The sequence below is a fragment of the Nothoprocta perdicaria genome, unplaced genomic scaffold, assembly GCF_003342845.1.
Source record: "Nothoprocta perdicaria isolate Ctin4 unplaced genomic scaffold, notPer1 scaffold_6, whole genome shotgun sequence".
Taxonomy (NCBI): Eukaryota; Metazoa; Chordata; class Aves; order Tinamiformes; family Tinamidae; genus Nothoprocta; species Nothoprocta perdicaria.
In genome coordinates this window covers 9,253,709-9,278,499 of record NW_020455865.1, presented here as the reverse complement: position 1 = coordinate 9,278,499, position 24,791 = coordinate 9,253,709, and the positions used below count along the sequence as shown (strand labels likewise).

The 24,791-nt window shown below is 54.3% G+C and overlaps 1 protein-coding gene across 1 annotated transcript; it reads left to right on the top strand.

Annotated features, from left to right (window-relative positions):
- Positions 1-10,737: 10,737 nt before the first annotated feature.
- On the top strand, positions 10,738-22,499 carry SLC31A1 (solute carrier family 31 member 1). The gene is made up of 6 exons (XM_026049635.1): positions 10,738-10,842; positions 11,592-11,648; positions 15,422-15,583; positions 17,663-17,735; positions 18,320-18,488; positions 19,123-22,499. The coding sequence occupies exons 1-6, from the start codon at positions 10,738-10,740 to the stop codon at positions 19,322-19,324; spliced, it is 768 nt and encodes a 255-aa protein (XP_025905420.1). The 3' UTR covers positions 19,325-22,499.
- The last annotated feature ends 2,292 nt before the right edge of the window (positions 22,500-24,791 follow it).

The following is a 24,791-nucleotide window of genomic DNA, read 5'->3' as shown; positions in this document are numbered from 1 at the left end:
GCCCTAGAGGTTCACCAAAATCTAGTTTTCAGATGACTTAGGAGCACATGCCATTAGGCAAAATTGAAAAGTCGTCTTTTTGGGGGGTGGGTTATAATTTAGCTGGAGGGCAGAAGGTAACGTTTCAGCTCCGGTCAGGGATTCCCGTCGTCCTGTGAGCACCGTCTTCGCCGGGGTCGCGCGGAGCGGAGCAGCGCCCCGGCACGGCACCGGCGGCTCCCGTGGCTGTCGCTGCAGAGCGGCCGCCGGCCCCGCGGCTCGAGCGGCTCCTCCTGCTCCCGTTTCATCTTGGTCGTGGTCCCTCCTGCCTGCCCGGCGCTGCTGGCCCCCCACGAGTTCACAGTCATGAGCCCATTTCTCCTGTTCAAGCCTCAGAGTGGTTAAGAGCAGGACACGTGGCGCAAGGAGGGTTAACTCTTTTCGTGGGTATCCACGAATGTCACTTTTTACTCAGAGCTGAATCTGCCTCTGCCTGAGCCTGGACTAAATGAGGCTTTTGTGTTATTTTAAAAATTAGTGATCTTACAGAGCAGTTCACATTTAATTGAGTTGTTCCAATTTAAATGATTTATGATGAAATACCTGTAATACCATCTGAGATTTTCTATAAACTTTAGATTATATGTTACTTTCCCTCCTTTTCTTTAGAAACAAGTGTCACTGGAAGTGACATATAAAGGTTGCTGTTTAAGTGCACGCTGGCTTCCTAACAGCACGGGTGCCTCGTGTAGCTGCCCGTGCGAGCCCCTCTGCACGAGGCCCGGCTGAAAGGACGCTCTCTGTAACGAACACAGAGATGTTGCCCGCGAGCGAGTGCTCTTCCTCTGCTGCCCCCTTCTCTCTTTCAGAAAGAAAATCGAGAAGAATAAAAGAACCGGCAGTTATAGCTTCTGATACAGCTTTGTCTTGTGATCTGAGGGTTTTTTCTTTTTAATAATTAACATTTTCTGATTGGAGGATTCTTTTCTCCCTTCATTTGTGACTTCAAGCTTTGGAGAAGCGAGACACCCACCAGCCCTCGGGAGCTTCGTGCTCGACAAGGGAGAGCACTGAAAATACTGCTCTTTAACAGTCCTCCAGCACAAATAGGTGAGAGGACCTCGGCCAAGTGCCTTTAACTGTGTTTTACAAAAGCAGCCCTACCCCTCAGTATCTCTGCCTGACTTACTGCTCTGACGTCTGCAGCGACTCGAAGGACAGACCCCCATATTCACAGTGACATCTGAGTCAGGGCCAGAAGGAGCTTCCTTTTGGTTATCTCCTTTTCCAATCAGATGTTAGGTCAGAGAGGATACAAAACTTTCTTTTTTCTTTGAACTAAAGAAAACTTTGAACTTTTTTTTTTTCTCCTTTCTTTAATGGCTTCCTTTATTTGTGGCAAGGACCCTCTGGCCAAGAGGAAAAGGTCCCTGCAGACCTCCAGTCTGCTTGGCTGAAGGTCACTGTGAAGGTTACCAAGTTGAACCAAATCTGCTGCCTAGGTGAACCTCTCCAAAAGCTGCCGGCAGATCCCTGGAAGGGAGGTCCGTGGAAGCCTTGGCAATGGTTTGCTTAGGGAAGGATGAGAAAGACTTGCTCTAATCTATGTTATTTTTTTTTCTCAAAAATCCAGTCTTATTTTAACTGCTTCATCGTGACTTGTTTCAGTCGCATTTTCTGGAAAAGTTCCCAATCTTCAGTCCCAGGAGACTTGAGTCCAATGATTTTTTTCATTTACCTCTTATTCAGCTACAAGCTGGAATTTGCTAATGCAGAGAATAATGCAAATAGTTATATATATTTTTATATATATAAATAGTTATTTAATAGTTATATGTATTAATATAAATAGTTATTTATATATATATTATATTTATATATATTATATATTTATATATAATAGTTATTCTATTTTTCCTCGTGACAGATCAACTTTCTAAAGTCTTTCATTCACTAGTCCTGAAAATTGATCTTCTTGATTTAGAAGCCGATTTAGACGTGGAAGGCTGTGATGAAGTAGCTCCTTCTTTGTCCTTTTCCTTGTACACAATATTTGATGTAATCTTCCCAAATCAGATTTCACAGCGTGTCTTTTCATCTCTCTCTTGCCGGTTACTAGCTGCAGGACTCCTGTCCCTTTCCAGTGGAACTCGAGCACCTCTGATCACCTGCTAGCACAGTGATTATACGGAAAATCTTTTTAGGTTTTTTTTTCTTTATGCACTTCTCTCAGTTCCTTTTCAGTAATAGAAAATCTTGCAGGTATCGGTGTACCACAGAAGTGAAGGTTCTTTATAAGCTCTTTTAAAGAGCTCTCCATGCATGTAATGTATTCACTGTAGTGTTTATCTAAATGAATATACCTGAGCAAAGGTAGCTTTAGATCCCATCCCGAATTGTAAGTGATTTAGCATCTTCTGCTCTCACAGGATGCTCAGCACATCTTAACATCAAGCCTGAGAAGCTGTGAGACACCGGGACAAGGATAGAGCTGCTCTGCAGTGATGCTAAGAGCAAGTGACCCGGCCTCCCTGCTGAGACTTCAGGGGGGCACTTGCCTTTAACAAGCCTTTTCCCACACGTGCTGCTTAGTTATAAAAGATTCAAATCTCATTTCTCTGAGTTACCTTGGGTCATCCAACCAGCCAACCTCTGATGCTTCTCTGATTTCTTTCAAACGCGAATCTAGCAGGTCCTTGTCACCTCGGTGCCTAATTAAGCAGGTGCCTGGGGTGCCTGGCGTCCCCGCAGCCCCTAGGGAGGTTCCTCGTGGGGCCTCGGGCTCCTGGGCTCGGGTTCATGGGCTACCAGCCCGGTTCACTTCTGCGGTCCTGCGAGGCTCAGGAGATTTGACGGAGTCTTGTCACAGCTTGGCTGCGTTTTCCAACTTGCATCCTGCGCTTGGGAATGCAGATTGTTCCCAAATGGCAGGGGGGCTTCCGCGCGCCCGTTGCCAGCAGGCTGGCATCCCCGTTCACTCTCCAGCGGCAGCGGTGCCGCCGTCCGGCTGGCGCCCTGTGGGACGGCAGCGCCGTAGCCGGCGGGGTCCGATAGGGTCAATCCACCCTGGACATCAAAGGGGTGAAGGAGGTAGAAGTGCAGGCTCCTGAGCAGCACGCCCGCCCTGGGCAAGCCACGGAAGGGGAAAACAGCGTCGCTCTGCTTTTCTCCATTGCCTCTTCCATGGCCATTCAGTTTATCTGAGCCGTGCGCTCCTGGGCTAATGGGGTTAGCAGGAGACTGAGTCATGAATTCTGCATTTGCTGCCAGGAATTTTGTACAAATCGAGTTAGAATCGGCTTTGCTGCCCATCATTAACCGGGGATAAAATTTTATCTCCCGAGTATGTAATGAGTTGTGATGTCTGAGGTGGTGCCTGGTGGGACTGGCCGTCTCCAGGGCAATGCGCTGCAGGCGCTGTCGGGCTGAAACGCCAGCGGTGTCCATGAAAGGAGCTGGAGCTTTGTGGCTGCCCCTCTGTTCCTGCTGCACGCTCGGCTGCACTCGCAGAGCTGTTTTGTGCTGCCCTTTCCCTGATGCAGGGTGTAAACACAGAGTGAGCTATGAAATACCCTGCAAAATGGATAGTCGAGGCTCCTAGTCTTTATTCTGATTGCTTTGGTTCATAGTTGAGACTTAATACTTTAAAAAAGCCCGAGGCAGTGGCATAACTTTCCTTAATTCTTTGAATTCCTTAAGTCAAACTCTTTGGTAGATCTCAGTAGAAGTAACTCGCGTATCACTTGCTGGCTGGTTATTTTCCGTGCATCCCTTGCAGTTGATCTTGGTTGAAGCCACTGTCCCTACGATGGGGGTGTTTGCATGTCTGCTACACGTCTTGTTCTTCTTTCTTCCATGGCAATTGCTGACAGTAGCTCCTGATCATTGAAAAACAAAACAAAACCACAAACTACAGCAAAAATCCTCAACTGCAGCATTGAAAATCTGACATTTCTTCCTATAAGGAGGGGTAGGTACTCAGTGATACTATGCTTACTTCATTACAATATGCAAAACTAAACAAAACCCTTTAATTTCTGTGACAGATTTGTAGTGGATTTGAAGGTCCTCTCTCTAACACGCTCAATGTGCCTGAGGAGGTTGAGGAATTCCGACATCTCTTTGCATTTTTGCATTAAGCTCTTGGGAAAAACTCAGGAGCAATTTAAGACAGTTTGTGGAGACTTTATCCGAGCATCCCAGCCCTTATTCTTGTCCCAGCGCTGGGTCTGACATGCCTGGCCTGAGCCTTCAGTGGGCTGCACGGGCCCTTTGGTAAATATTTATCCTGCGTCTCATGATGTCTTTGGCTGCAGCAATAGGGATTGCCACTGCTCTGTGCGAGGTGCTTTTCCCCAGAGCAGGATCCAGATGAAATCCCCGCTGCTTCCAGCCTTTCCGCCTGCTCTGCGCAGCCGAGAGACGCGGGAAATGAATGGCCCCCCCGTCTGGACTGCGAGTGATTGAGCTGGCTTGAAATACGCCGAGGATTGGGTAATAAACAGGCTGAACGTGGAGAAAAGTGATCATAGGCAAAGCTGAGCGGTAGTTAATTATTAGCCTTTGATATAGATAATGATAAGGGTTGTGCTTGTCAGCGTTATCTGGAAGTTCAGAAACTTTGATCCATCTCGGAATTGTAGCTCTCCTGGAGGCAGCAGATGGAAAACGTGCCTCTGGAATAGTGAGTACTCTTTTTAGCCATGAACCTTTCCAGCTTTTCTTTTATTGTCACTCAGAGCTACTATCAAAAATGTGTTAACTGTTTCTGCTTTCCATACCTTAGAAGCAGTCCCAAAGGAAAAGTGTTGTGAGCCCAGGACTCCTGGTCTCTTACTTCCCAGGGCATGGCTTGACTGGCTGCCTCATTTCTTCTTTTTGATATCACAGGAGAAGTTTTCCCTTGCTGAATTGCTGAAGAGTGGACCAGGAAGGTATTTTTGCACCTTGAGAAGTGGTAATACAGAGGTGTCCTGTTCCATTGGTGGGGCTATGAATTTGTTTTCCTAACTCTTATGAGCATTTGGATGTCTACGTGGAAGCAATTGGTGTGCCATGTCCTTCTGCTGTTATCCTTGATCAGAGAGCAGGACTAGGAAAGTGCCTTTGGAGATGGACATTTGGTCTTAACCACCTGCTGGAATGGAGATTGACATCCTGGGCTTAATGAAACACACCGTAGAATGGATTTTGTTGATGGTGACATATGTTCTACCTTGTATTTTGCTCAGGAACAGCTTCAAGCTTCTCAAAACAGCAGGTGTTTTGGCCAATGGAAGCACAACAGAATGTCATTCTTGGCTCAGGTAGGCCAGGCTTTTGTTTGGAGAGTCGGAGCGAGATGGTGACGTAAAGTGGAAATCAAAGGCATTCGTTGCACCTCTGTAAATAGAGAAAGCTAAATATTTTTATGACCATCTGCCTGGCATAGGAATGAACTATTAGGGCTGTAGTTGAAAAGGTGGCCCTGGCTCCCCAGGGTGGGACTGGAAACCCCAGCGTGTTCCCTACGCGCTGGCGTGGCCGCTGCCGAAGGGGCCGGCGCGTGCAGCTCCGCGCAGGGCGGGAGCGCAGCCCTGGAGAGCGGCGCTGGAGTGCGGCAAGAGAGGGGCGAGGGGCTGGGAGGAGGGGGTGCCGGGGCTGGCCCCCCGGGCAGCCCGCGCAGCGCGTCGGGGATGGAGGTTGTGCCTCAAGGGCTGCGGTCACCGCGTCCCGCGGCGGCTGCCTGCGATGGGTTCCTAAATGTAATTAACTTCTGGAGGGTGTTCTCATAACATGAGTATGAAGTTGCCCTGTTGTGTGAATGTTGCCCCTTTCTGGGCTAGGGCTGTGCGTGGTGAAGGACAGGAAAACACTCTGTTACCTGGACATACTCAGTTTCTGCAGGAGAGCAACTTCACATAGCTGTTTGATCCGGCGTGACGTGGGCTGCTCACTGAAGGAGAGGACATCGAGGTGAAGATATAGAGACCTCTGCGGGTACCTTTCCCGCCACAAGGAAAGACTCCTCGGTAGCAGGTCTCTCGTGTATCTGGCAGGGAAAGCAGATTAACAGCCAGAGGGATGAGGAGCTCATTTTCCACGTGTGCAGGTTTGTTTCTGCGGCCAGGTCGTTGTCTGCTGCTGTCCCATTTGCTTAAAAGGTGCCTGGGCACCGCTGCACTGCGGCGCCTGAGGCACTGCCTGAATTTGCTGGAGGGAAGACTTTTGTCTGCCACAGGAATCCTGGGCTGAAAAGTTCAAGAACAGGAGCTTTTAACTTTGACTCCTGGATCTGCATCCAGGTCCATAAATGATGGCCCTGCTCTGCGGAGCACCCCGCAGCTGCTCATCATCTCTGCAAGCACCCGGCGGTCCCTGACGTGTGCAGAATAACGAGCTGGGCAGGGGGTTGTTGTGCTCAGGTGGTTGCAGGCTGCGGGTTCCAACCACAGCCTCTGCTGGAGCGGTGTCTGGCGCAGGCAGGACGAGGAGGTGAAGGGGCTTGGGGCTGAAGGACCTTTGGCTCCCGTTTATGAGGCCTGTAATAAACGGATGCCACCCCATCCATTACCCCTCACCTTAGTTTTATCTGCACGGGACAGAGGTATTTATGGCCTGGCTAGATTGGATGCGTAATCTTGCAGCTGTATTTAAGCTAATGCTCTTTTAGGGCACACTGAGTCATGCTGCGTTTTTTACAGTCAAAGAAACTCTTGCTGACTTGGAAACGGACTTGCTGACTCCTGCTTTCATTTTATGTCTCCTGGGATTTTTTTACAATCTTACAGACTTTAAGGCTAGAAGGTGCCAGGGATATTTTTACAATCTTACAGACTTTAAGGCTAGAAGGTGCCATTTTATCTAAATCTGGTCAGAGCTGTTAATACTCTTCAGCAATGATCCGTGTCCTCCTCATTGCCGCAGGCCACGTGGTGTGATACAGAGATACAGAGATCATCTCCAGTCATGTCACAGACTAACAGTCTATCAGCTCATCTGCTGGCAGGTAGTACCTTGTCTCACATCCTGACATATCCACACATTCCCTATGGACCACTGAATGGTCACCAACAGTGACATAATTCCTAAACCTTTGGACAGAGACCCCCTTTGGGTGTGACACGAGGTGGCTCTGATGTGGCTCACAGAGCGGCGGGGGCTGTGAACCTGCAGGAACCTGGGTGCTGAATTCCTGACCGTGGTGGAAAAAATTCTGAGCAAAAGTTGTAGGTAGGAGAAATCATACTAGAAGTAATCTTTGATGTGAGCATATAAAGTAAGAGAAATTGAATGCAAACTTTTTCACTAGCTCCAGGTTTTCCTGGGCAGCAGGAAGTGTCTATTATTTCTGATGGATAAGGTTTCAAATACATTTTTTTAGATTAAAAACGTTTTAAAGAGAGAGGCAGCTTTGGGCTCCGTCCCAAGTCGGTTGCTCGGGGTAAGCTGAAGCAGCAGCATGTCCCTTGCTCTGCAGCCAGGCGGATCGCATCTCACTGGGCTCCCCCTTTGCGTAGTTGTTTAAAATCTCTGCAGAAACTACGGCCAAGGATAAGGAAGTATCTATTTATTCAAGAAGTTACGTAATCTTGGAAAACATTAAGGCTGGGCCTGTTCCGCCTGAGGAAGAGAAGGTTGAGGGGGGACCTATCAGTGTAGGGGGAATGTGATCACTGCCTATATAGACCTCAAGGGCGGCAGTGAGGAGGATGGGGCGGCCTTTTTCCTGTGGTGGCCACTGATAGAGGAAACGGCCACAAACTGAAGCTCCAAAAGTTCCCCAGGAACTTAAGGGAAATGTCTTGGCAGTGACGGTGCCAGAGCCCTGGCACAGGCTGCCCAGAGTCTCCTTCTCTGGGGATCTTCAAACCCGCCTGGCCGCAGCCTGTGCCCCGTGCTCTGGGTGACCCTGCGTGTGCAGGGGGTTGGACTGGGGGATCTCTAGAGATCCTGTCCAACCTTAAGGGTTCTGTGGTTCTGTGCTTGGCCGCATGGCAGTTCTGCTGTCCCTGCTGCCCCTCGTGCTGTCCCTCTCTCTGCTGGTCACCTGAAGGCAGCTTCCCCCAGCGGCGGAGCGAGCTCGGCGCGGCTCTTGAGCAGGCGCCGGCGCGGTGATTCCTGACTGAGCCCTCTGCAAGCTTCACACGGGAAGAAGGTTGTGCTCCACCATCCCGGCGCCCAAATGAGGCCCGTTAAGCCCCTGTGGTAAAAGCCACTTGGCCTTAGCTGTGCTTAAAGAAAGCACAGTCCCTGGCAGGAATGGGAAGCTTTCAGGTGTCTGCTGAATCCTGGATGTTTTGTGCCATGGGGACATGTTACTACGTTGCCGTTTCCTATCTGTGATGATGTCAGGAAAGATGAGGGCAGGATAAAGCGGCCTGCCAGGCTGCGGGCTCGGGGTAATTGCTGCAGGTGTCTTTGACGTGTCCAAGGAGTGCTGAGGAGGTTCTTCTGTAGATGCCTCCTGGGAGCTGACGGTGATGGAAACTTGTTAGTACTAGCTCCCAATTCATGCTATTGTTGACTCTGAAGGAGTTTTGGTGTCTAACATGCTTCCACAGGAGCCCCTGAGCCTAGCTGTTTTAGAAAGCAATCCTAACGTGCCATTCTTAGGTAGTTTTGGCATCACAGAGTCCATACCTTCTCCCCAGATGAGTCAGTCGGCTTTTACATGGCACCTTCTGTGCTTTGGGAGCTGATGGAGTCTGAATCTCTTCTCCGATCTTGTGTGTGCTGGAGGAGAGGGCAATGTTTCCTCTCTCCAGAAACCTGTCCATCCTCACTCTTTGGGCACAAGGAGAAGAGAGGGTTGCAGGTGGGAGCTATTTTGTTGGAACTGGAATAGTAATGAGAAAGGAAGGGGAATGATTTGTGGCACGGAGGGATGAGCGGGCAGGCTGTGAGAGGTAGGAAGCAGGAGCTTGTACCGTGTTTGTCGCTGCCGAATTTCCCTTGGCACTGAAGTGGCATCTCCCCTTTCCCGAGGAGCCGCTAAGACGCTTGTTGGAGTTTGTTAGCAAGGAAAACCAGCTTGAGGTTGGCCTGTGCATTGGTGGCCTCCTCCTTCTGGCCCTCCTTCTGGGTAGGTGACTCCAGGCCAAGTCAGCCGGGTTTTGTTCCCTGACCTGCGCTTTGCGTTGGCTCAGTTTGCAGTAATCCCTTTGCCTGGGTTGTCAAAGAAGGCTTAGAAAGACCTGGCCTTAGCAGTTGTCCCACTGGTGACTACGAGTTAATTTGGGAATACTCAGGCTGAAAACACTTGTGTTTTGGGGGTGGTGGTTGGCTTGTGCTGGAGCACTTCAGTTGCGTTGTTTTGAGTTCCTGTTTCTCCAAAACTTGTTCCTTGGATCCGGCCTGTCCTTTATGTGGATAAGAGCCACCCACAACCATCCCCAACCATCTTCAGCCTACGGCAGCTTCCACGTCTTCCACGAGCTTCCAGCAACAGCTCCCCGGAGCCAACCTGTTGTGGCAGATGTGTGCAAATGCCCACGGGCACTGTCTGCGAAGCCCGCACACACGCAAGTCCCAGGTCGTGTTTTGCAAGTTCTGCGGTGCCCATCTCAGTGTCTCGCCTAATCCCAGCACCCTCCTGTGGGTTTGGAGTGGTCCCGGTGCCTGCGCTGCGGCCTCTTGCACTTGCAGGAGGATGGCGTGGTGGGACGTGGCCCCTGCTGTGTTCCGAGCCCCGATGCCGGCCGAAAGCACCGTAACCTCGAGCACGGTGTGGGTGGCGCTGGGAGGCTGCCTGCTGCTGCTGCAGAGTGCAGAGGTGTCACGCGGTGTCCCGGGGACCCTGTGCAGGCGGTGACGTGGCCTGGCAGTTGGACATGGACACCTGGATCCTCCTCCAGAACTGCAGTTCTTCTGTCGAGCGAAACGCAATCTTCGCTAGTCTCCTGGATGCCATTTTAAGTGGAGGGAGCTCCTGGTGTTTACTGAGCTGCTTTAGGGTTGTGTTCCCTGCTGCCCACCTCTGCTGACCTACATTTTAGGAGAAAAGTCCTGAAGTGAGGATTGATGCCTTTGGTTCCGTTGTGTCTTGCTGAAGGTGGATGTGGTTGCTGTGGGGAAGCTGCCGCGGTGGGCTGAGGTGTGAGCGGTGAAGGCCTCGTGCCTCGCTCTTGCTTGGAGCGCTGGCGGATCCCTGCTGGGCCCAGGGGAGCCTGCCGGGCTCCGTGTGCTTTCCAGGGGCTCCACCCTGCCCTGGCAACACCAGAGCCCTCCAGCAGAAGGGGGTTCCAGGCAGGAGAACACGCTGCTCCGAGCTCACTGCTTCCTTGGCTGCTTTTGCATCTCCGTCTGTCGTTTTGGGGTGGCTGAGCACAAAGCTTGGCCGCAGGGCAGCCCGTTTGCCCCTCGGCCTGCCCATCTCTCTGTAACTTCCTCCCCTGGATGCAGCTTTTGCAGCATTTCTGGGTCTGTCCTCTGATTTTGTCAGTCTTGCAGTCAGTCACAAGTTGTTTCTTGCTCCACAGGTTTGGTTTTTCCTTTGCCGCCTTCCACTTCAGTGGGCCTGATGGTAAAGAGATTACCTGGCACGATGCTCTGCTTCATAAAGTTCAGGGCATTGTCCTGTAAAGAACAGCCTGTCCTCAGCTCATTTTTTTTTTCTTGTTCAAAGATTTTGAGATTTCCGGAGGAGTCTGCGTAAACTGGCAGATTAGGAGTGACCTTCCCCTTGCGGGGACGCAGATCAAGCAGGGTCTCCAACAGCCGGTGACCAGGCGAGTTTGTTATGAAAATAAACTCTGCGAAAGGGACGTGATCGGAACCATGTTAAGAGGAAGAGCTCCAGCTCCTCCTGCAGCAGCAGGGATCACGCAGAGGGAATACAGCCAGGTCTACCTGGGTCTACAGCCAGGTCTACCAGCACAAAAGGCAGGAGGTAAAACGCTGGGAAAACAAAGCCAGCAAAATGAGTGTGGTTTGCAGGGTTCCCTTGGGATTTTTGGAAGACCCCCAGTCCCTCCAGGAGCTGTCCCAGGCACAGAAGAAGGGCACGTCCCGTCCCACCGAGCACACAGCCAGCCTGGAGGTGATGGCAGAGGCTCCAGCACCCCTGCACGGAGGCTCTCCGGAATCTAGCAGTCCTACAGCCTACTTTTTAGGATATCTCTATATATTCTTCCATTTGGGTTGTGCAGCAGTGCTTTGGAAGAGCTCATCTCCACACGTTGCTAAGTTCACTCTGTCTCCTGCTGCCGTGTGCGTTGAGTGCACATCGGGCCTCTTCTGCATGTCACACACTGCCCAAACACCGGCCCCCTGCGAAGCCCAACGCAGCAGCGTGTTGCCGCTGCCCCGCTCTTCTCCTGCCCTTCGTTCTGCCCTCTGAGCCCTGCACCGCGTGGCATCTCCGCTCAGGCGGCATCTTCCTTGGAAAAGCCTCTGTGTGGCCGCGTGCTCGCAGGCACAGGGAGGGAAACGTGTCCCCTGCCACACGCTGGGCACCTTTCTGCCTCACCCACTGCCCCGTGTCCAGTCGCCAGCTTCTCCCGTCACCGGGAGAATCCAGGAAGTACCAATAAATGCTGAGCCACAGCCAGTCCTCCCCATTGCACCGGGGCCCGTCTCCCGAGCCAGGCCCTTGTCTGTCTTGCTTCTTATCTGACCTCCTTGGACTTCAGGGAGAGGCTTCTGGTTGGGACCTGGGGCTGGTGGTGCAGCCGAGTCCCGCCTTTCTGGTAGGACCTTGCAAATGATAATTAACATAGCCCTATGTATAAAGCTGATATTAATGTTTAGGGTTAATGCAGCCCTGGGAGCTCCTTCCTGGGGGCTGCACAAGGGAAAAGCAGAGGGGTGCGGGAGCAGGGGTGGCGGGAGAGCCCGGCCATGCACCGGGTCCCACTCTGCCCTCTGAGCCCCAGCCTGGGCTTGATGGAGCTCGGAAGGGAGGGCTGGCTGAGGGGGACAGCCACGGATATCCGCGGACTCCTCCAGTCCCGTGCTGGATAACAAGCCCGTGTGCTCGGCATCTTCTGAGCGCGCCGGCGCGGTGGGTGCCACCAGGTTTCTTGCTGTATGGACAAGTGGCAGCGTCTGCCCCTCGCCTGTGCCTTTGGAGCGGTGCTGCAGCCACGACTGCGATCCTGGAGCTGCGGCAGCTCCGTGCGTTTGGAAAGGAAGCTGTTAAAAGTTGCAAAGTTGCCAGGAAATGGAATAAAGTGGAAGCAGCCCTTAAAGCTCCCGATGAGCAGCTGGGGCTGCCGAGCGCCGCCGCGGAGGGAGGCAGGGAGCAGAGCAGGGAACAGAGCGGCGGTGTCTGCGGCTGCCGCCCGCTCCCGAGGCAGCTCCCAGGACACCCGGCTCGCAGCACTGCGGCCGCCGCGCCTGCCGGCCACGCTGCTGTAAGTAGAGCCCAGGCCACTTTTGACTGCCCCGTTCTCCCATCCGCGATGCTCTGTACGTGGCATTCCCGCGGGTTGTGCAAGACCCAGATGTGCGAGCGAGAAAGCTTCGCTTTTCAGACGTGCTGCTTTTCACCTTTCGTTCTTGCGCTTCTCTCCGGAGCTTTCCAGTTCTCTTACCCCCGGGTGTTTTGTGGTTCTTGTTCAGGAGAAGCCAGGGATGCCCGGATCCCATCCTTGCTAGCAAAGCCCTTGGTGGAGAGACTCTGGCTACGTCTCGGGCAGTGGTCGGAGGCTGCGGCCCAGAGCCAGCCCCAACTCGCGTAGGGGAACGGGAGGGGATCTGTGGGGCCCTGGCTCTGTGGGGCAGGGGCCTCACTTAGGGCTCTTGTTACTCTGTTAAGACTGCGACTTGGGAAGCAGGTTCGCTCCTTTTGAATGCAGCCCTAAGGAAGCTCCGTTCACACAGCAGCTTTGGAGCAAGCGGCTGGTAAAGGAATCCCTGGAGCTTGGCAGCAGATCCGTCCGTAGCCGTGCCCTGCGTTTCTGCCCATGTCTCGCCGGGTGCCTGGAAGGCTCTTCCCCCGGAGAAGTGCAGCCCTGTGCAGGGATCTGGGCTCCTGCCAGGGCAGCCTGGGCACCCGCGTGGAGGGGCCCAGCAGGGCTGTGCGGGGCGGAGGCTGGAAGCTGCTCGCGGGTGGGCGCGTGTCTGCACGCGGTCCTGCCCGCGGCTGCCGCGGCCGCGCTCGGCGGCTGCGTGTCCTCCCCCTTCCGAGACGTGGCAGCGCCGGGACGGCAGGAGGAAGCGCGTCCCGAGGCCGGAGCGGAGCCGGCCGCCCGCGTTCCCGGGATCTTCCCCCTGCGGGGCAGCAGGAGCCCGAATCGCTGCGACGCTGCTGCGCCCGGCGCTCGCCCGGGCCCCGCGCCGGCCTCCAGGCAGAGCTGCCCCCGTGCGCCCCGGTCCTCGCTGCCTCCCTTGAGACTTTGCGGGGTTGTGAAGCGGAGCCTGCGGCTCCCGTGACGCGGCGGGCAGCGCGGAGAGGTAGGAAACGAGCCCTGCGGAGCAGCCCCTCCATTGCCGTGCACGCGGTGCCAGGCAGGTCCCCGGGCAGCGCCACAGCCCTGGGGGCAGCGCCGGGCGCTCCCCAGCCCCTGGCCGCGCTCGCAGGCGGGTCCCTGCATGGGCCCCTTGCCCAGTGCGGCGCTGAGCAGCACGGGTGGCAGAAATACCTGCTGCCCCATGCGGCCCTTGTGCAAAGAGACCTTTCCAGAGACTGGGCTATAAAAAGAAGCTCGTGTGGTTTTGTTCTCCAGATATAGAGCGAGGCAGGTTAAGAACAGTGGCCTTTTCTTCCCCATGCGCACAGCTGCCTGCCAGTCAGTCCCAGGTGCTCCCCGAGTCAGCAAAAGCAAAGCCCAGGTTTGTGGGTCTGGAGTGCTGCATATGCCTTAGTCTGCTCTTGCTGCTGCCTTGAGTTTGGCCTCTCGCCCCGAGACACGGGGAGGGCGGGAGCTGCTGTGAGGGAGCCGGGACACTGACTGCACTGAGGTATTTCACTGGAAAACACCTATTCTTGAACAAAAACATATCCACATTACGTACCTTAAGTAACACAAAACAGCCCAAATGCCTTGGTCTGGGTTATTTCCTCCTCTGTTACTTAATTCCTCCTTCCTTCCAAGATTTCACACGTGTCTTTTGAGCTTTATTTCAGCTACAGCTAATGAAGGGGGAGCAGGGGCTGCAGCTGCAGCACAGGGGCTGGAAGGAGCTGTTTGGGCTCGAGCTCCCGGCGAGGCCCCGGCCTTGCTGTGACCGTCACCTGCACCCGGTCGGGGTCACCCTGCGCCCAGACAGTACCGGAGCCGTGCGGGGCTGCTCTGGTTCCTCGCAGCCCCATGGGTGCTGGCAGGTGCCTGCTGGCAGCACCGGCGCCAGCGCTTGCCACGAGCCGGAATTCTTCCGCTTGCGTTCTGCCCCAGCACCTGAGACTTCATTTACTTTGTATCTCTGCCAAATCTTTCACTTCTTGTTGTTGCTCTTTGTAGTTTAATTCCAGAGCCCTTCGAGGCCTCCTCATGTCACGAATGTTCTGCAAGGACCCTCGGTCGTGTCCTGGGCCAGCTGTGGCTCCTGCCATAACATCCTTGTCACAGACTGAGCCAGTTCCACCGTGGCGTGTTGGCCGTTTCAGTTGTTTTTCTCAGATTAAAACAAACGAGCTGCTGTTCCAGTTTTCCCCTTCCCACTTGCGGTCTCAATGTGTTCATACCTTTCTGTTCAAATACTAAGTTGTCCTTCAGTTTCCAAAGCTCTTTCCCCGCCCTTTCCAAACTCTCCCGAGGCCGGTGCCAACGTGGCTTCTCTGCCATGTTAAGGTGGGCAGCCCGCAGCCCTGTTGTGCTCCGGGTGGGAATTCAGTGACCCTCTCCTAGGTTGTACTGGACTAAGAAGAGCAAGAACCACGACCCCATGTAACCACACTGGACGGGGGGTTATTCATGATGCAGGGTGTCCAGACACATCTGGTTTGCAGTAACTAGATTAAGGGTTTAGACCTGCAGCTTTTGGAGCGTTTCTCTTATTGGGCCTAATGTGATTAGAAGGGAGATGTGCCAACGTAAAGCTTGTGGAGATGGGATGGGATCGCCCGGGGCTGGGGCAGACCTTTGCCTGGTAATAGCTCTTGTACCATCTAACACAATTTCGCTGTTAAACATGTTCCCAATAAAATGCGTGACTGTCAATTAGGAGAAATATTATGCTCTGATCCTTTTGTATATGCAATTTAAAACAGGGCTGGAAATATTTTTGCGACGTTTTTCCCTGCATCCAGATAGGAAGTGTTCCTTTCTGCTGGGGGAACATCAGGGAGCTGCAGCAAGGCGGTAACGCAGAGCTCGGGGGGAGGCACCTCCCTTAAATTCGCCCGCTCGCTTGGCTCCTGTCTGTGTCGCCGGAGAGCAGGACACTGCGGGTGCTCCCGCTGCAGGAGCACCCAGACAGCATCCTGCTGCAGTTGTGTTTTCTCTTGTAATTGCAGTCGAGAAACGTCTTCTCTTTTCAAAGTGCTTCCTATATTTTTTTTTTCTCTCTGTTTTTCCAGGGTCCTAGTTTTCCACGTGCTTTTTTGAATATTCCTACAATAAAGGTGTCTCTTGATCACCACATGATGAACAGCTCCATGTCGCCCAGCTCACACCCTCCTGAGCACCACCACTCTACAGCAGTGCCAGGGCATGACCATGGAAGCGGGATGATGATGATGGTAAGTGGAAGTCAACGTTAACCAGAACTTTTCCTTGTCGAGGGTTCAGAGCAACTTGTCATCTTGAAGACAGTTCCCTTCAGAAGGGGAAACCAAACTTGGCCTTGGGAGGCACGTGCTGATCCTGTTCAAACCCAGCACCGTGGCTCTTCCAACGTCAAGGAGAGGACAGGGCAACAAGCAACATGAAATGTGCTCCAGAGTGGGGAGTCTTAGGGTGAAATGATCTTCCCTTGTAAAATCCTTCCTGGCAAGCCAAAAGCAGATATGCAAGGTGAGCATTTCTGGGAGGACTTTAGGAGCCGCTTGCTGTGGTAGCTACTCAGCATTCATTGAATCTACCGAAGGAAAGGAGCTGTAATTTTCCTGTAAGAAAAGGAGGTGGCCGGAGATCTCGGGCACTGTTAGCAAAAGCCCCCTGGGCACTGAGGGGAACGTGCACTGCAGTGGATGGATTGTGCTGACCTGCAGGCAGCAGCCTCCGCGCCTGCCTCCTCCTGGCTCAATTAGGCCGCGCTGGGTCTGGGGAGCGAAGCGCTGCCAGGCGGGTGGCACCTGGGCCCAGCTCTGATTTAAACGAGTTGCGACTTGTGCTCGCTGGCACCACCGAAGCTTTGCAGAGGGGCTGGCCAGCGTTTCCATTTAGCCAGCTGCAGGACCTGGGCTACTGTGCACAGCCAGCTCTAGGAATGACCTTTTAAGTCTTTTCTCCCTTTTCTAAATCCTTTGGAATGAGTTTTGGATTATTAAAACATAACTCTTTATGTTTAAACTTTGAAGGGAGGGGAGGGAATGTGTGTTACAATTTAAAATGAGGATGTACTCAGGAGTATTTTTTGCAAAACTTCAAGTTTGTCTGCCAGGCATGTGCCTGAGAAAGAAAAAGAAAGGAAAAAGAAAAGAAGAGGAAAGGAAAGAGAAGAAAAAGAAAAAGAAAAAGAAAAAGAAAAAGAAAAAGAAAAAGAAAAAGAAAAAGAAAAAGAAAAAGAAAAAGAAAAAGAAAAAAAGAAAAAGAGGAGAAAATAAAGCAAAATGTAATGCCAGCAGTATGAAGGTAGGAGAGGAGAGGATTAGAGCACCCATCCCTTTTGTGAACACAGCCGGCATTACCCAGTGGTGCTGCTGGAACTTGCAGCCACTTTTTCCCTTGCAGAGCCTCCAAAACAGTTTCAGGAGCTCCTCACGAAGGTCTTCAGATAGTCTCACTGTTGAGTGTTGATGGTGTCTGGTCCGTTCCTTTTCATATAAATGCTCTGTCTTTACAAATGCCAAGTGCCTTCTTATGGATGGTGAAATTAGTCATAAGTCTGATCTTCAGAAAAAAATAATAAAACAAAAGCCATAACTAAAACAAACAGAGAAGATCAAACAGAAGTTCCTCTAGCTCACTGAGTGCTTTGCATGTAAAGACCTTGCAAATGCCTGTGCTTACAACACTTACTAAACAACGGCCACGTGTTTAGCTGGATGGGAAGGTGATATGGAGTCCTGCTTGCCTGAGATCCTGCCTGTCTCCCCTCGCCAGGCATTCACTGTGCCGGTCCCCTAGGGGAAACTCTGGTCCTGCAGCAGGTCTTTATGGTACTGGGCTCTTCTTTTCCCATAGAAAATCGGGAAATTCTGTAAGGAGACAGTAGTCTGCTGGCACGGGGCAGGAGAGAGACAGGGGATTCAGCTCCACCAGCCCATGTCTGGATGAGCTCACATGAGGTCGGGGGGGAAAGGCGCCAGCACCCCAGCCCATGAGTAGCCGCAGGGTGACAGGGATGGGATCCGCAGGGACATCCCTGGCTGCTTCTGGTGCTGGGAGGCGAGGAGGAGGCACCTCTCCATAGCAGGTACTTGCTTTGAAGGAAAGTGCCTGCTGCCCAGGGCTGCTGCCTGAAAGAGCTGCCCACTCGTTCTGGCAAAGGGAGCATCCTTGGCCATGCCTGCCTGGCATCTGGTGCAGTAGGTTTCCTGAAGAGTTTCTCTGTGGTGAGCAGATGGAACAACTGTACTTCAAATTCTTGTTCTAACCCAACAGCCTTTCTGCGAAGGAGCTGTTGAGGCTCGTCTTGATGTGCTTTGTCTTGGCAGGCGATGACTTTCCACTTCAGCTACGAGAACGTGCCGCTGCTGTTCTCCGGGCTTACGATCAATTCTCCTGGAGGTTGGTATAACTACCTCGTCCAATCCAAATAAAAAGGTTGCAGTGGTTGAACATTGCTGCAATTACCCTGCTCTGGAAGTTTATTTATGGCCTATAAAAAGAGAGATAAAAAATACCTAGAAACAATATGTTTCTGTTCTTACACTGTGGTTTACCTGTTTTTCCTGTGGAGTGAAAGAAAAGGGAAGGTGTTCCTTTAGTCCCAGAGTTTGGCTGGTCATATTAGCAAAAAGAACCATAGGTTTCACTCCATGAACTCTGTATGTAATTCCCATTCACATATGTGTAAGTGTGCATACCGTGCCCAGCTCTGGCCTGTGCAGTGTGACATAGTCCCTTCTGGTACGTTTTGAAGCAGATGTCTCACGTTGCGAAGTTCACAGAATCACAGAGTGGTTGAGGTTGGCAGGGACCCCTAGGGATCATCTAGTCCCACCCCGGGCTCCAGCAGGGACACACAGAGCACGGGGCACCCGGTCGCATCCAGGCAGGATTGGAAGATCTCCAGGGAAGGAGGCTCCACAACCCCCTGGGCAGCCTGTGCCAGGGAAACACCGTTTCAACAACGTTTCCTCTCTTGTCAGAAATGGCTGGTGCTTTTGTGGCCGTCTTCTTCCTAGCCATGTTTTACGAAGGCCTAAAAATTGCCCGAGAGTGTCTGCTCCGTAAATCCCAGGTCAGCATTCGCTACAACTCTATGCCAGTGCCAGGTCCGAATGGCACCATCTTGATGGAGACACATAAAACTGTTGGGTAAGAATTTCCCTTTCTTCTGAGACAAGTTTCTTCAGCAGAAGTGAATGGCAAAAGGTGGCACAGGAAAAAAAAAATCCTTTATGCAGTATTAGTCTCTGCAAAGTTTATTAACTCCAGATATGGGCAGTAGTATCCTAATGTCTGTGCTTGAACCACGTGGCTGTACTTCAGCATGAGAGGGAAGAGAGGGAAAATGGCTGGGGGTTACATGAGCTCACTTTTTCTGGAGAGGTGAAGAGCACGTTGGGCAGTTCCTGCGAGCAGAATTGGGGTGGGGTGTCCAGCAATGCTGAGGAGCCTTCTGTGCGCAGCAAGTTAAGCCTCTGCTTGCAAAACAAGTCGCTCTGCTTATAGAGCAGGGGTAAGATAAACTCGAGGAAATCTTTCTCTCAGCTAAACAGTCTCGTCCTGCCAGTGGGCACCCTATTTCCTTTGTTTCAGTCAGCTTTGCCAGGAAAACCACAGTTTTGAGTGGCAAATGCATGCAAAGGCTGGGCAGGCACCTCCAGCCTTCTTTATCCCCTCATATTTCATGCCCACCTTGGCCTCCCATCAGCTCGTGGCCTAAGGCTGCTCTGCGTTTCCCTGCCGTGCCTCGTGGTCGCTGACTGCTCTCCGTTGCTGTTCCCAGGCAGCAGATGCTGAGCTTCCCTCACCTCCTGCAGACCGTACTGCACATCATCCAGGTCGTGGTCAGCTACTTCCTCATGCTCATCTTCATGACGTACAACGGCTACCTGTGCATCGCCGTGGCAGCAGGCGCCGGCATGGGCTATTTCTTCTTCAGCTGGAAAAAGGCAGTCGTTGTGGACATCACTGAGCACTGCCATTAATAGTGGGTGCTGCCCAGGAGCCTCTCCACCTCTGCTCTCTTGAAACGCAGCCACTCGAGGACTGGATCATTCCTAAGCTGAAAGAGCAACCACAGAATCAATGCAAGTTGACCACAATTCCTGGCTGGGTCGGAGGGAGGTGAGGAGCTGGGGGTGCTGCTCCTGCCGGCCTGGCAGGGGTCTGGGGGAGCTCTGCAGGATCCCATGGTAGCCGTGCTGGGCTAGGATTTGCTTTATTCTTAGATTACGCCGTGATTGAAATTAGTTGGCTGACAGAAATATAGAGGTTATTCCTTTTTTAAAAACAAAACTTTTTTTTTTTAATTTTTAAACTGTAAACACTTATGACCTGTGAAGGTTTCATGAACAGCAGGTAAAGATGAAAGTTGCCAGGGGAGCCTATGTGTGCAAGTGGCTATTTTATTTTATTTTAAGAAGTGTAAGTAATGCCAGGGTCTCCTGGCGTTGTGGCTTTTGGGGCCAGCGGCGCCTTGTGACTCGGTTCTGAGAACAGAGCTCCCCAGGGGTGGCTGCAGGGCAGAGCTGCTGCTGCTGCTGCTGCGCAGGAGAGGGGCCAGCTCTGCCCTGCCCGGAGCCCTGCGCAGCCCGTGGGCAGCACCGGGCGTCCCTGGCACCGCATTGCTCAGCTTTGGGTGCTAACACTGCAGCGCCGCTGCTTCCCCTGCTCGGCACGGGAACGTGCTGAGCAGGTGCAGGACAACGGCTGCGTGTTCAGAGGGCAAAGAAAATACTGAAAATGACCCCTTGAATCCCCACTGACTTCATGTTGAATCGCACCTGGAAATTCTGGATGGATTTAGAGCTAGACTCTAATAAGTTACTAAAACTCATTCTGTAAAAGACACAAGACCTAAATTGTATTTGCGTGCCACTTAGCAGGTAACATATCTGAAGAGGGCATTCCTTGATTGAGATGAAGGAAATAAAACCATGTGTCGGTGGAGGGAAGCCTGGGGGAAGAGAAGAAAGCAGCCTTGGATTTGATCTTCTCGGGTGGAATTTGAAGCAGCCTGGGTTGATATAAAAAAAAATAATTGTGATCCAAGTGACTGCTCCTTGTCTTAACAATCATGCTGTGACTTGCTACCTTACTGAGACACAGTCAGTGCCGCTGGCAGGAAGGGCCAGGAGCTCCGCAGAAAAACTTCCCGCTCAGGACTACGAGACCTGCAGATTTAACAGGCAAGAAAGGATGGCTCCCAGGATGGGTGTTGCACAGAAACACGGGAGGATTTCTAGGGGAGTTCTGGATTGGCACTTTGTTCCTGAACTGCTCCCAGAGGTAGGGAGGGCAGCGTGGGCCGGGCAGGGCTGGACGCTGCCTTCAGGCACCTCCTGAGGGCACTCACCTTTCTGTAGCCTGCAGGCTCTAAAGGACAAGGCCTGGCCCTTGCCCACAGGTTCTGGTGCTGCTACTGCTTCTGAGCCCGTTCCCAGCCTGCTGCCCCCTCTGAAAGCCAGAGGAAATCTGGGATTGCGGCTGCCAGGCTCTTGTCCTGCTCTGCCGAGGCTCAGCCTTCCGGGAGTGCTGCCGGGCATGGAAACAGGACACCTGCCCCTCGTTTCTGTAGTCAGTCCTCATGTGAATGGAAGCAGCACGGCTGCCGTGATGGAAGGATGCTGGCCGCACCTGACAGAAGAGATAGGAGAAGCTCCTCCTTCCCCGGTCTGGTCTGCAAAGGGAGTATGTCACACTACAGAAAGACACCTGCACAGGTCTGGAAGACACTACAGAGGGCATCTCCAGACGGGAGAGAGGAAGAGGGGCAGCGGGAGGAAGCTCCATGCTTGTTAGAGAAGCCGGCAGCTGTTACCTGCGTGAGCTGCTTGTGCTCTGGAAGCTTCGCACTGCAGAGACCTGTCTGTGAAGGAGCCTGCAGCTGATGAGCGCTCCCACTGGTTTCTCCTGAGCAAACTGGAGTTGTTACCATTATGGCCATGTCTGATTACAGGGCACAGTCACTTGTAGCTTCATGTGCTGACACTAGTAACTGCCTATACCTCTGGACCTGCCAGATCTTCCGGTAAAGTAAAGCCTGGGCTTGGCCTGATCTTCCTGCTGCCATGGGGGCCTTTCAGCCACCTTTGCTTCTGTATTGAAGTGACCCGATTTACACTCGTGTCAGAGAGGGATGACTTGGGGATTATGCAGCGGTGGCTCCTCTGATAGAAACCCAGTTCATGCATTAGCTTCTCTGCCTCATTCTAGATGCAGCACCTAGTGCCTCCAGATTGATAGCACCAGAAGCAGAGCTCTGCGCCTCCCGAGGGTTCCTCCCTGTCCACACGTGCATGGAACAGGGCGCTCAGCTCGCGGGGTGTGGAGAGGGAAGCGACACTCCCTGAGCGTTGGGGCAGGAGGCTCCCAAGTTCCTCGTCTGGACCCTGTGTCCCACAGCAGCCGTCGGGAATGTCGCTCCTCGGAGCGTTGGGCACTCCTGGAGTTGCCCAGTCCCACGGGGTGCAGGCTGGGGAGGAGGCCGCGGGGGAAGGTGTGAGGGTGCCTGAGAACATGGCACTCTTGGAGAATAAGCTCTGTGCAACAGGGCTGGGTCTCCCCATGGTCTCCTGTGCTCCCTGGGCACGTCGTGGAGTGGGGCTGTGTCTTCTGCTTCTGAGGCTGCCGGCGTAGCAAGGTACAACTGAGAAACGCGCGTCCCTAGTCCCTGGCTCCCGTCTGTGACCTGTTGACAATCCAGAGAAGCCTCTGCCCCCCGTGTGTCACCCTCCTTCTGTTGCACTACATGCCACAGGCTGCTGGGCTCCTGGCCTGGGTTGCTCCAGGCTTTGCCAGGCTCCTGGCGACTCGGGATCACTGCTGGTGCTGCAGGCCTGGCCGCGCTGATGCCCGAGTCGAGGCTGGCCTGATATTAATGCCAAACATGCGTTAAGTAGCACTCGGAGGGAGGGCAGCGCTCAAACATTGCTATGCTCAAAGGGTGTAAATGACTACGTGGTTCCCTATGTATCCAGCCTGTGCTGTCCTGTACCCGTGTGCTCTGGCTGTGTCCCTGCGCAGGGCATACAGGGCAGCCCCGTGCTGTGTCCGGTGCCCACCTCCCGAGTGCCTTTCCGTTCACCTGGAGCCAGTCCCAACAGCTCCAGCAGGATCTACAGCTTTGTTTACAGCGGACCATAACTTTTGTTTTCATTTGTGCTCTTTGTGGAAGTAACTTGCCTGATGTTACTGTGAATATCGAGAATCCCCTGTAAATAATTAGCCAATAAAATAGATTGCATTTTACTGCAGCGTATAAGTGTTTCAGAAACAGCGCTCAGAGCAGTGACTGCAGCTGGAGGCCGGCAGCTTGCACTGCAAGGATCAGCGAAGGGCTCCAGCAGCAAGATAAACAACTGGACCCCAAACGTGGGCAGCTGCAGCGGGCTCTCCTGCAGGCCCGGGTCTCCAGCAGGACCCTCCTGCGCCCGTCACAAGGGCGGGTGCCTGCGGGTTCCGTGCGGCCTCCCGGGCCTCCGCGCGCACGTGGCCCCGGGGCCCCTCTGGGCTCTCATGCAGCCCCCGGCTCTGTTCATGCTGGACCGGTGGCCCCCGCCAAGGCCCATGATTCTCCCCCATCTCCTCCAGGGTGTCCTGAGGGTCACCAGGTCTCTGGGACCCATTTCACGCTGGGATCCTCTTGGTTTCCACGTTCCTCCATGTCCCTCTTGGCCAATTCCAGCCCCTTCAGAGCCGGTTCTGGCCGGTTCCAGTCATTTTGGTGCGGTTCTGGCTGGTTCAGGCCGGTTCCAGTGACTTGGGAACCAGATCCGGATGGTCAAAGCTGAGTCAGAGCCGGTTCCACTCACTTCGGAGCCGGTTCCCAGTGCCCCAAGCCGGTTCCAGTTTCCACAAGGCCAGTTCTGCCGGGTCCAGCCCATTCTGGTCACCTCGGAGCCGGTTCCGGCCGGTTCCGACCCGTTCCGGCCACCTCCAACCGCCGGTCTCGATGGCGATTCCCGCCGCTCCAGCCGCGCTCCCGAGCACCTTGGGTCGGTTCTGGCCGGTCCCAGCGCCTCGGAACCGGTTCCGGTTCTGCCAGCCGCACTGGCGCCACCTCGGAGCCGCTTCCGGAGGGGCGGAGCCGCTTCCGGTCGCCGGTTCCGGTCGGGCTTGACTCGCTGCTCCCCGAGCCGCCGCTCGCCCGGACGCCCGTTTTTCGCGGCCTCGGCTCTGCGCGGCTCCTATTGGCTGAACGCCCTATTGGCACCTCCCCCCCTCCTCGCTTATTGGCGGAGAGGGCAGAGCGGCTTTGCCTTCCCATTGGCTGGGAGCCACAGCGGCCGCTGGGGAGGCCTGCGGGGCGCGCGCACGCGCAGAAGACGATGAAGCTGCGCCGGGCAGCGCGGCCCCGCCCCTTGCACGTGGGGGGAGGCCGGGACGCATGCGCAGTGCGCGCGGCTCCGCGTGAGGGAGGGGGGAGGTGTCCGCGCCTCCCCCGCCCCCCTCCAGGGTCACGTGAGTCATGGAAAAGCCTCGGGAACGAAGTGGGATCTGGCGAGGATCGACTGGGAGCGACCCTGCGGGGGGGGCGGGACAGGGACAGTGTCCTGCTGACACTGGGACCCCCCTGTGTTCCAGTGTAACCAGTACAGCCCGTCCCAGTGTCCCCAGTCCCTGGCCAAGGTGTGTGGGGGGAACCCAGGCATCCAGGGCCAGGGGGCATCCAGGATCCTGAGGCAGATGGAATCGGATCCGGATTTGATACTGGAGCTGGAGATGTATTTGAATCCGGGTTTGGAGTTAGCTGGAGTCAGAGCTGGATCCGGAGTTGGAGTCCGAGTAACCTGGGGCCGGATTTGGAGCTGGAAGGAGCGCCCTTTGGGGCAGGAGCAGAACCCAGAGCCCAGCCCGGATCAGGGGCAGGACCAGGAGCAGCTCCCGGAGCAGAGTGTGGGGAAGGAGGAGAGTCCGGAGCGGACTGAGGCCAAGAGCGGATCCCGGAGCAGATCCTGGAGCGGCAGCAGAGCCCGGAGCGGATTGTGGACCAGATCCAAGGCGAGCGTGAGGCCGCGCACGGGAGCGCCCAGAGCGGCCGCCACGGCCAGGCGCGCCTCGCCGTCCCGGCGGAGCCCGAGCGGGCGCGGGGCCCGCAGGCCGCCGGGCGCAGCCCCGGCCCCAGCGCGCGCACCGCGAGCAGCAGCGCGGCGCCGCGGCGTGACGTCACGCCCGTCGGTGACGTCACTCAGGCTGGTGACGCCGTGCCCGCTGAGGACGTCGCGCCGGGTGATGACGTCGCTCCAGCAGCGGCTGTAGACATCGCTCGGCGCCGGGTGATGACGTCGGTGGCAGCGAGGTGGCTCTTGGCGCTGAGGCCGCCTCCGCGCCTTCATCGGTCTGTCTTCCGGTTCCGGTTCCGTTGTCCCTTGTGTCCCCGGGCCCGCGATCCCCCGGTCCCCTCGTCCTGCGTTCCCCCTTCCCCGGGGGCCGCTCCCCGGCCCCGCTCGC

Excerpts from the sequence above, each read along its gene's own strand:
- SLC31A1 (XM_026049635.1), top strand. The coding sequence starts at position 10,738 with ATGTTAAGAGGAAGAGCTCCAGCTCCTCCTGCAGCAGCAGGGATCACG. Across the intron at positions 10,843-11,591 it reads CAGGTCTACCAGCACAAAAG|GGAGAGGCTTCTGGTTGGGA; the intron begins GCAGGAGGTAAA and ends CTTGGACTTCAG. Across the intron at positions 17,736-18,319 it reads TACGATCAATTCTCCTGGAG|AAATGGCTGGTGCTTTTGTG; the intron begins GTTGGTATAACT and ends CTCTCTTGTCAG.